This window comes from Hemiscyllium ocellatum, chromosome 16 (assembly GCF_020745735.1).
Source record: "Hemiscyllium ocellatum isolate sHemOce1 chromosome 16, sHemOce1.pat.X.cur, whole genome shotgun sequence".
Classification (NCBI taxonomy): Eukaryota; Metazoa; Chordata; class Chondrichthyes; order Orectolobiformes; family Hemiscylliidae; genus Hemiscyllium; species Hemiscyllium ocellatum.
Window position 1 is genome coordinate 53598955 of NC_083416.1, and position 12118 is coordinate 53611072.

The 12118-nt window shown below is 40.5% G+C and overlaps 1 protein-coding gene across 1 annotated transcript in view; it reads right to left on the reverse strand.

Annotated features, from left to right (window-relative positions):
* The window catches only part of sec24a (SEC24 homolog A, COPII coat complex component), a 62747-nt gene extending 51592 nt beyond the window's left edge, over positions 1–11155 (reverse strand). The window contains exons 1-2 of the mRNA XM_060837268.1: positions 10956–11155; positions 1882–2427 (exon numbers count right to left, since the gene is read on the reverse strand). Of these exons, the coding sequence (XP_060693251.1) occupies positions 1882–2427; positions 10956–11043 (634 nt within the window). The 5' untranslated portion in view covers positions 11044–11155. The remainder of the gene's footprint in view (positions 1–1881; positions 2428–10955) is intronic.
* Positions 11156–12118: the final 963 nt, after the last annotated feature.

The following is a 12118-nucleotide window of genomic DNA, read 5'->3' on the forward strand; positions in this document are numbered from 1 at the left end:
AAGTGGTACATTCTCATCAACTGAGATTTGTGTACCCTGCAGATACCAATCACATACAATTTCTCAGACAGATTCACTTTTGACAGCAATCAACTGTTTGCAAACTATGTAGCCCTACTTTTTAAAAAATTTGTTTGTATAGCCAGATCCCGATTCAACCTTTGTGGTGGTTAACACTTTCTTTTAGTAAAATAATTTAAATGGTTCTGCACTCTGTTAAAGAGCTAATACTTTGTTACTTGAAATTAAAGTCAAAGAAATTAGATAGATTAAATTAGTCTATATTTGCTAACACTTCATTTTCTTATATTGCCTGTGATTTGTCCTACAAACATGGTCACTTGCAAGCCATGCCTAATCTTTCAAAATATGTTACAAGGAAAATGGAGTAGCATGAAAATACAGAATTAAATCTTTGTTGAAAATGTCCACAGAGTTCAAGATATTAAGCTTGCCACTACAGTAAGTTCAGTTCCAGGTGAAAACAACTTTAGGTACTACACAGACAGAACTATATCTGCTGGAGAATTATATCATGCCTATCAGCAAGTGAAAGACAGGCCAACTCTAGGGTCTAAACACTTCAGCAAAGCCAAAAACTGGATTGGGCTAGGGGAAAAAGAAAAATCAGATATTCCAAATGGAAGGCAAAATCAATTCAACATATTGTTCAATACAAAAGCAGGAAACTTAACTCCAAGGCCAAAGGGCCAAATTTTGTTCTTAATTCATATATTCATACATTATATGAAAGTTCAGCTGAGGCAATGACAAGCCATTACACAAAATATCCAGGAGAACAGTCACACCAAAATCCCATTACAAAAAAAATAGAAAAATTAAGTGAAATGTTTAAAAACATTAAGTCCAAAATGGAAAACGCTTGAAATGCACAATGTTAATTTCTAAAAGTAATCAGCAGGCCATCAACATGATGCAAAAATCAAACATACCACACTTGTACTAGAATTCCAACCTTGCTGCTCAGCTGTGGGGCATGGAGGGCCGCAATTTTAAGCTCAGATTTACATAGTACTTACACAAGTGAAACAGGCCAATCAAGCCAACGGTCAATGCAAGTATTTATATTCCATTTAATCTTCTTCCAGACCTTGATCAGAATATCCTTCTAATCCTTTCTCCCTTATACATTCATCTAGTTTTCTGTCAATGCATTTTATTCTGATCACTACAGCTACTCCTTGCACGTGAATTCCACGTGCCAACCACCCTCTAAATAGAGCAATTTCTCTTGAATTTAGCATCCATTGTATATATATGACCTCAAATTTCGGTTTTCCCATAAATGGAATCATCTTTTCACCTACCCGACCAAACTCTTCATAGTGTCTGAAGATCCCCAAGTTACGTCTTAGCCAATTTGTACAAAGAATCCTAGCATGTTTAACTTTTCCTGATGGTTAACCTCAGTTCTGCTATTATTCCTGCTCTTGAATTTTCTAATTCATTCATACCATTGCTTTAAAACTGGACCATTTTCCTATTCGCTGTAATGAATACCACTTCAGTGAGAAAAACTGGAATTTTGCTTTCTACCAATGTTTTTTTTGACTTTTTACAAATAAGCAGATGAACACGAGTGACCATATTTCCAGAGGACCACAGAGCTGTGTTCTTAATAGACAGAGACAGACAACTAGTAATGAGTTTAACTGGAGGGTCACCTCAGTCAAGGACGAGTTTGCGAAGGCACGATCTTCATGATCATCTCAGGAATCGAACCCTTGCCGTTGTCACTGTTCAAACTAGCTGTGCAGCCAACTTAACTAACCTAACCCTTACAATAACAATATCAATACCCAACACTTTTGTATTTTTTTATATTGAAATATCAGGGAAACAGAATAAATTTTGACTTACCTTGGTTTGTGTAGTTCTGTCCAAATGTTCCTCCAAGTGTACTTTCATATTGATTACCCATAGCTGGCTTTGGACCAACAATTCCATAGGCATTGGTCAAGGGCTCTGAAGGTGATCGGCTCTGACCAGTCCCTGCAGCTGAAATAACATGGTTTGCTTGCACTCCTGGAAGCTGGCTGACAGGATGTGACTGTTGCAAAGGACCATATTGCCAGCTGGGTTGTGGAAGTACTGAGGCTCCAGGGAGAACACTGCTAGATGTTGCAGGTGTAAATGAACCTTGAGAAGGCAGTGGCATTCTTGAATAAGAACCTGGATATGCAGCCATAGGTACACTTTGCCCATCAGAAGTACCCTTCTGTAATTGGACAGCATTTAATAGAGGTCTGCTGGCAGTCTGCCCAAAGGTCTGAAAATTACCAAGATGCTGTTCACTACCAGGTTGTGGAAAGTTCTTTGCTGGTTGTTGCTGTGAATATGGTGCTGGTGGAGCCATTCTATATCCTTGCTCACCAGGGACTGCAGGGTGTTGATTCATCAAAGGGCCTAGGAACAACAATCACACTGTCAAACCACAATTGCCATAACATATCAGATTTACAGAAAACAAGCAAATCTTTTTCTGGCATTTATGCTTGTATTAAAACTAATGTTTTGAAAAAGAAAAGCTTGCATGGGATGTGGATATTAATGGCAAGGCCCATCACAAACTGTCCTGTAACGCAGCAGCTTGCTGCCTCCTTCAATGGCCCAGTCGGTCATTGCTGTTGATGGAAATCACATGTAGACCAGATCAGGCAAGAGTGCCAGATTTCCTTCACAACATACTTCAGTAAACCAGGTGGGTTTTTTAACAATAATTGATGCAAGCTGTCATGGTCACAATCATCATGACCAGCTTTCTGTTCCAGAAATTACTCTGCTGTTGTAGTGGGATTTGAATCCATGTTTCCATGAGTTTATGCTCTGGATTATAGTCCAGAGACATTATCACTACCCCATTGTCACTTAACTGCCAAGATGCAAAACACAATTCTTCTCAAAAATTGGACAATATTAATTTAGCATTTTTAATGAAGTTGAGGATAGTGTTTCAGATTTTAAAGTCAGTTAACAGCTCTGCAGAACACTGATCACAACTTAAAAAACATAACAAGACAAATGATAATACTTAAGTAAATCAAATCTATACCAATTAAGTGGTAAAAAAGGAGACATATTGAGCACTCTATTTACTCTCCAAGCATATTCTTGCAAATCTCAACACAATTGTCATATTGGCATGTAACTACATATATTAATGGCTTGGATAGGGAAGTGAATGTATTTAGCACTGTTTGCAGATGACAACAATAGACAAGAAGCAAGTGCCAAAGATGACATAGCATGCAGATAATTATAGATAGGTTAAATGGGTGGCAAAAACTTGCCAAGTAGCTGACGCGGGAAAGTGTGAGGTATTACACTTTGACAGGAAGAATAGGAGAGATGAAAATTATTTAAAATGGTTAAAGACTACTGAAAGCTACAGCACAGAATTTCAAATCCTCATTCAGAAATCACCAAGATTCAAGCTTTCATAGGGTGTTGAATCTATGAAATTCTCCACTGCAAATAGTTGTCAAGATTCAATGTTTAGACAGATTTCTAACCACGAAGTGAATTAAGGATTATGGAGGGAAAGCACCAAAATGAAGTTGAGCATTATCAGATATGATTGTATATCTGAGCAGTCCCTTTAGGCTGAATGGCCTCCATTTCCTCCCAAGCCTAATGTATTTAACACAAGAACTAGGAGCCCCTTGAGCCTGCTCACCATTTAATATCATTGTTGATCTCATCTCTGCCTCAACTCCACTTTTCTGCCCGCTCTTCACAACTTTTTAACCCATTACGAATTAAAAATCCGTCTATCTCCTCAAACTTTTGTCCCTGCATCCACCACACTGAAATAATGAATTCAACAGGTTCGCAATCCTTTGAGAGAGGTTTGTTCTCATTGGTTTTAAATATTTCCTGTACTGCATTCCAAGATGGCAACAGAGTAGGCTCCTAAGACAGATCTCGTCCACTCCATCCTTTTTTTCCCCCTTTTTGTTTCTTTTTCCTCTCTTCTTTCTTATTTCTTTGGCATCGGTGGAGGAGAGTTGAGCCAGTATGGACTCAAACTCCCAGCTTCAAGGAAGCCCAAAACGGACTCCCTGTTTTCAAGAGGCTGATGTTTAACTTTTACCTTTAATTCTTGATTTTTCCAACTTCTACCGGCAATTTTATACTTGAGCATCTTTGTACCTAAGATGGCAACTTTATACACTTTTTGCTGTACTCATATATCCCTGTACTTGAGTACAAGTGACAATAAATCTAATCCTAAATATGCTAAATCTTATCCTAAAACTATGACCTCTCATTCAAGATTGTTCTATGAGAAACATTCTCTCTACGTCGGCTTTGTCGAACCCTTTAACGCCTTACCTCAGTTAGACCTCCTCACAGTCACCTAAACTCCAGACAGCATAAGTCTAAACCGTTCAATCCCTCTTCATAAGAAAAATTCCGCATTTCTGTAATCAATCTAGTGAATCTCCTCTGAACTACTTCCACTGCATCCCTAGTCAAGTAAGGGGACCAAAATGTATACCATACTGCAGGTGCAGACTCACTAATGCTTTTGCAACATTTCCCCATTTTTATGCTCGATTTCTTTAGCAATAAATGCCAAAATTTTGTTTGCCTTCCTTATTACCCATGATATCTGCATACGTTCTAGTTTTCTGTGATTCATACACAAGGGTACCTAGATTCCTCTAGCATCAAAGTATTCTGCAGGTTCTCTACTTAGATAACAAGTTACCTTTCTATTCCTGACCAAAATCGATAGCCTTACACTTATTCATGGCAAACTTCATCTTTAAGATTCTGACCCATTCACTATCCATTTGTAAACTTTATATTTTTTCATTCCAACTTATTTTCCAACTATTTTAGTGGCATCTGCAGATGTGGCTATAGTACTTCCTATCCTGCAGCCAAGACATTAATAAAGATTGCAAATAGTTGGGGCCTTGGGGACCAAACACTAACACCCCACTGGTTAATCTTGCCAACCAGATACTGTCAGTTAGCCATTGCTTTGTTCAAGCTTTTAAAGATGTTAAGGGGTTAATTTGTTCTGCCGATGTTCAAGAATATCACCCGGGAGTAGGGTGGTATGTTTGTGTCTTGCAGGTACAGTGTACAAAAAAAGATTACTCTCCTACTATTCAGAGTAAAGAAAATTACATCATCATCTGCTATTCAGAATCATTAGGAGCAGTGTAGTTAAAATTCTGACTACGTCCTGTCATTTAAAAAAAGATTTACAACAGATCTTACCATTATGGGATGATTTACATGACATTGTTTCTGGAGATGATCAGGTCATTGTATTGTATCTTGGATGGTATATGACTGCGGGGGTGTGGCTGGGGTTTGTCTTATGGGCATTACTGACTATGGTCTAAGATTTTGTATAAAGGAAAAAAAACTGTTCCCTTGTTGAGAGAGCTTCTCTTGACATGCGTCACAAGCATTGCGAAGTGTGTTAATTAATCCTCCAAACTTGCACTTGCTTAATAAATTTTGGCTGTTCACAAAAATTGGCATATTGCAGTTGCAATAAGTGTATAAGACACTCAAGTAAAAGAACCTAACCACCTCATGGGATCATACCTTCGGTGTTAAGTTACTTGTGGCACCTTAACAAATGCCTTCTCGAAATCTAGATAGACTACATCTGCAGGACCTCCATTAACTACCTAAAAGACTCTTACCCTTCATAAAACAATGCTAATTCAGATGGATTGCAGTCTGGCTTTCCAAATGTCTTGTTCTTACTTCCTTGAATGATGGATTCTAACAAGTTCCAATGATGCGGTAAACTAACAGGTCTCCAGTATACCTTCCAGCTCCCTCTCTTTTTGCATAAAGGCATTATATTAGACATTTTTTCCATCCAGTGAAACCTTTCCCACATACAGGAAATTTTGAATTATTATAATCAATGTTTCCAAACACGACCAGCTTACGATAACCCACAATTCCTACGCTAAAACCTGAAAATACTCAGACAAGTTTACTATTTCAAGGAGACAGCAGGGATTTAAACTTGTCATCTGAGAAAATGGTCTGAGCAGAAATATAATTTACCAGTTAGCAACTGAATTGATAATCTTGAGAGAGACCAGACAGCCTCCATACGATGTTTCATTAAAATAACAATAGAACACTATGACAATATTCTTGGGTACCTTAGGGCCATGCAGCACAGCAACAGAATCTTCGGCCCAACATACCCATGCTGACGAGGTATCCTAAACTGAACTTATCCCATTTGCATGTGTTTGGCCCATTTCCTGTAAACCTTTCCTATCCACGTAACGTCCAAATGTTTTTTTTAAAAACATTGCAAGAGCAGAAAGGAAGTAGGAGTATACTTAAGAGGGAAATCAGGAGGGCAAAAAGGGGACATGAGATAGCTTTGGCTAGCTGGACCACAGCTAGAGGTCCAGGTAGCTGTGGGAATCAGTAGTTTTGAAGTAGATGTCAGTGTTTGAGTCACGTGCTAGAAATGGAGATGGAGAGGTCCAGGTAGGAGAGGGAAGGTGGTGTCCGAGATGGTCCAACTGAACTTAAGGGTCAAGGTGGAAGGTGTTCATGAATTCGATGAACTGTTCAATCTCCCCGTGGGAGCATGAGTGGCACCCATACAGTAAATGTAGCGGAGGAAAAAGTGGGGGATGGTGCCAGTGCAACTGTGGAATATGGACTGCTCCACGTATCCAAAGAAGAGGCAGGCAGAGCTGAAGCCCATGCAGGTCCTACCTGTCCATCTACCTTCCCACCTATCTGTTCCACCCTATCAATCCACCCCCTCGCCCGCATCTGGATCTATCGCCCTCTCAACTACCTTCCCCCGCAAACCTACCCTCCTATTTATCTCAGGCCAACCCCCCTCCACACACTTCTGATGAAGGGCTTATGCCTGAAACACCGACTCTCCTCAGATGCTTTCCAGCACCACACTTTTTGTCTCATTTCTCCAGCATCTGTAGTCCTCTTGTTTTAAAAATACGCCCTCTAGTTTTGGACTTCCTACCTTTGGAAAAAGACCTTGGCTACTCACCTTATCTATGCCTTTCATGATTTCATAACTGTCTCTAAGGTGACCCCTCAGGTCCGATGCTATAGGGAAAAAAGCCCCAGCCTTTCCTTATAACTCAAAGACTCCAGTCCTGACAAAATTCTTGGGAGCCTTCAAGACTTGATCAGCCAAGAATGAGGATTTAAACTGCGGTTTAAAATCGGTTCTCTCAGAAACAGTAATGAGAAACTGGAATCCAAAAGCTTTGGAAATTGAGAAAATTCTCAACAGTAAATATGACATTAACATAGCTACATTCAAAACAAGATGGTCTCTAATTATTCTAAGCAAGGAAGAAACGACTACATACCAAAGAAAATTGCTTGATTATAGTTTTTAGTTATGAAATACTTAAACATATATCACACAAAGTGTATATTGAAAGTTTTATCAAATCGATGTTATTTACGCAATACGATGAAGCAAAAGAATTGAATATTTACTTGTCTCCCTCTGAATATATATGGAATGCTAACGATCATCAAGCCAGTCTGACTTCACCATCTAACAATCTGGATGTGTGTCATTCTCTTCAGAGATGTCTGTACAAAGCACCATGTGCATCTGGACTAAGTTAATCAACTTAAGTCAAAAGAGCTTCGAGACTCAGAAGCAGCTTTTCTTTGTATTACTTTCATCAATTTTCTTCCCTCACTTAAAAATCGGCTGATTTGATCAACCTGCTCAAACATACTGTGATACATATCTATAGCAAGGTGGGACCTGAATCCAAGGAGTGTGCCACTGAGACAGGAGTTTGATTCTACGCTCAGGAAAGGCTCCAGTCACTGTTAGGTCCTCACCCAATTAGCCTATCTTCATTTCTGCCCTACATAATGGACGTTAGCAAATTACTGAACATAGATACGATATACTGTCTAGAGTAATGTGGTCCTCCATTGTTAGCCAAACAAACTTAATTCTGTCACAGACGACTGAAATACAATCAGAAGCATAAACCAACTTTTCCTCCAAATCTGTCATGGCTGAAAACAGCTGCAAACCCTCATTAAGAGTCAAAGCTGGTAGGCTTAGCAACTGATAGTGTGGACCAACTGAGTCACAGAAGTAAATCTGAAATTTTGAATTTCTCATTCCCTCCACAACAATCAAAATGTACATCAATATGAAAATAATACAAGTTTGATTATTAAATGCTGTCGGAAGCTATTTCCACAAATGAAGTGCACAGGCTAATTGCCTGTAATTTAGCCTTATACTAGCTGCCACTACCGTTTTAACCAAAGCTTCCCTGCCAGCACTTCAAATGCTGAAGTCGACACAGATAATTTAAGGTTTCTCTTATATGAATGCCTCTAGGCTTGGAAATCTTTTGTCAGGTACATAAACAAAGTACACAAATACACCTGATTTTTGTCACAGAAGACTCATTTCATTTTTATTTTAGGGCAGCATTTATTCCCATTTAGAGTCAGGCAGTCCAGACCATGTAAGGATATTAGCTTCCTTCCCTAAAGGGCATCAGCAAATCAGATACATTTTTCCTTAAAATCGACAATGGATTCATGGTTATCATTAGACACTTAATTCTAGATTTTTATTGAATTCAAATTCCACCATCTGCCACAGCAGGATTTGAACTTAAGTCCTCATACCTTTCCCTGGTTTTGGGATTAACAGTCCAGCAATAATACCGCTAGGCTATCACTTCCCCTGAAAACAGTATATAGCTGCAATGTTGTGCTACTGTAACATTTTTCTTTGATTTCTTCATCATATTTACTAAGATGATTTTTAGTAAACTTTGAGGTTTACACTTTACAAGAGTAAGCGAGGACTACATGTGAGCCAACATTCCCACGTTGCGTCCTACAGCATTCAAAGGTGTCAGCACATTTTAATCATTCTTACTGCATCAATTTAGAAATAAATAGCAGTTCATCTTGTCCTGTAATTTATGTTGTCAAAACAGCACTGATTCGATTGATATTATTATAATCCTGCTAACCCCATCTAATCTCTCTCAACCTTATTTCAAGTTTGATTATTAATACAGCCAATTCTTGTTGATAACATGACCATCGTCTTTGAAACCCTCATAAAACTACATTTTTAATGCTGGGATCTTGACCCTCAAAGTGAGATGACAAAATTGGGGGAAAAATGTTGAGAATTTTAGTTCACCACAAAGAGTTACCACAATGCAGAGCATTTTGTTAACTGGTACAAAATAAAGGCATTTTCAGCTCCTGTCTACATATTCTCCATGCCATCAATTGACAGCTAGGTGTCAGAACTTATTGGTTCTATTGCTGGATTAGACAATGAGAGGTGAAGATTCCAAGTCTTGAGAAATCAAAAATTCTGGTCATTTATGGCTTTATGGTAGAAAGGATTGTACACAAATGCTGTAAATCAAGTTCTTATATCACTGCCATTACATATTCAAAACTAAAATCATCTTTACAAGTGCTGTTTTATCCATTGAGTACAGTTCAGTTTTAGTTCTGCAACAATGCTGTCTCTTGTTGACCCCCTCAAAACAAAACATACTATTATTGCAACTCAAGACAAAAAAATTGATTCATCTCTATTCTTGATCTGAATAGAACAAGATGAATTAGAGAAGAGTCTGATCCTTCCTGGTATATCAATATTGTAAAAGCAAAAAAAAATTTTGGAAAGTTATACTTTTGGCTTTCAAGGGGGCTTTGCTTTGGTCAGCAAGTCATGGGCCTGATTAACTATTTAATACGTTCCGACAGAAGAATCTCCAAATTGGAGCCACTCAAACTGTGCAGTTGTTGATGAGACAAATCCAAAGTATCCCCTACTTTTTTTCCTCACATATAGAGGATGTAAGAATGGTTACAAGAACATGGACAGCCGATCAGTCCATCGTGTTAATCCCAGCTCTCTGCTCGAGCAAATAATCTCATGCCACTGCACTGCCTTTTCCTATGGGTCCTGTAAATCCTTCTTCTGAAAGTGTCCATTTTCCCTCTAAATGCCACAACTAATTTATCCCCACCACACTCTCATGCAGTCTATTCCAGGTCGTGATTGCTCGCTGCTTGACCTTTTACTCCTCCACACCACCACCCCCTCCCCAACACGCACCTAGACAGGGATTATTTTGCCTATCATTTTAAATGGGTGCCCCTCTGGTGAGTCAGGAAGAGACGTGGCACGAAAACTGAAACTGACGTCCAACAGACATAGACACATCTGCCTTCAATATCCCTTCTGGGATCACTGAGAGGAGCTTCCAAATGAATTGTTACCCCTCCACCCTAATCACAAATAAACCGTTGAGCCCGCAGGTCCAGATGGGGAAGTGAATACCTTAGGCCAGCCCGCCAAGACCTTATTCATTGGAAAATATAAACCGTGACAGTTGTAGGCAAGGTACGAGCCACACAACACTAGAAGTGGGGGCCCGCAGAAAAAAATACTGAATGAAACATTTATCACACCATGATTTCTTTAAAAAAACCGGAAATCGGACACCAGCGGCACGAAATTAGCACAGTGAAGCGAGTGATAGTAAGAAACGAACACAACTCCTCACTGAGTTACAACATGGAGGGAGGGGAGGGGAGGGGAGGATCGGGTGACTTCAGCTCCATGGTTTCGAAAGAGCGGCAGCTGAAGGGGGGGGGGGGGGGGGGGGGTAGGAGGGAGAGTCGCTCGGGGCGTCACCGAGTCTCACTGACACGTTTACAAGAGCCGGGGCGCCGTCAGCAAACCACTTCAACCGGGGAGGACGACGCCCTCCCAACCCACCTAACGGTCCGATCGACTCGGGGGGAGGGGGAGGGGAACAGGCACACGGCGGCTCCCGGGACCGCCAGGAGGATCGCCTCACGACACCTACCCCGTTTCTTCAGCGCTTTCCCCCGCCCCACACTCCGGCTTTTCCCCTGCTTACCGTTGTGGCAGGCTGGCGGGGCCCCAGGCCCGGCGTTAATGAGGGGGGGCCCACCGCCAACGCTGTAACCGCCGCTGCCCCCAGACATGGCCGCACCGGAACGGGACCGGCTCTGTGACCCTCCCCCTATCAAACAGCCTCCAGCCCCCGCCTCCGATTGTGACGCTGCCTCCACCGCGCGCGCGCGCACACGTCGCTGCCGCCCGACCCGAGGGAAAGTCGCCAGCGGAAACCAAAGCGGCCCGGAGAGCCCGCACATGCGCACTCAATACACGTGGCACTTCCGGTGTGACACCTTAAAGTGAAGGGACGGAAACCTATGGAACACCACGTCTGCATATGTGACCTACACTGACTTCAAAAGCTGCTTTTTAAAAAAGAGAGCTATTCTTAAGCGTTAAATTCCGGATAAAATGTAACTCAGTCTCATGTAAAGGGCGACAGTGATGTACAGAACCGTTATAGCAATAGTTAAGGGTCATTATGGCTCAATGGTAGTGACTCTATCTCTGTGCCAGGAGGCCAAGGTTCAAGTCTCACTTGTGTAAAAGTACTCTGAATAAGTTGATTAGAAAATATCTAGCTCTGAGCTGTAGAGTACCGAAGACACTCAAGTTAAAATAAAGCCTCTATTCATTTACCCAGTCCTCACAGCTTTATTAGGGTGCCTAAAATTAGTCAGGTGACTGAAAATTACAGGTGATCTTACTGTCCTTTCGTTCCAATTGGAAACTGAGTTTTTTTTTCTGCAGCAGTGTCATAGTATCCTTGAACAAGTTGATTAGGAAATACTTTCTGCAGACTATATTAATTTTTAAGTTGATCCTGGTGCTATGACCAGACAGATGTGTTAAACAGATTGCCTATACTTGACTGGCTGGATTACACATTATAATTAAGCCAGTTATGGGAGAACTGTAGAAAGCTATTGGCCCATGACCTCAAAGTAAGCCCATTCAAAGCTGAAGAAAGGCTTGAAAATTTGTGACTTTTCTTTCAGTTAGGGATTAACTGTTTTTAAGGCTTGCTTACAATTAGCAAATGGAAATATATTGGATCACAGATTGAAGGGTTAATAATGAAGCAGCATAGATACAGTGTGAATGGAACTTAGAGGTTAGAAGACATGTACATCAAAGGTATGGAATACACAATGGAATAAA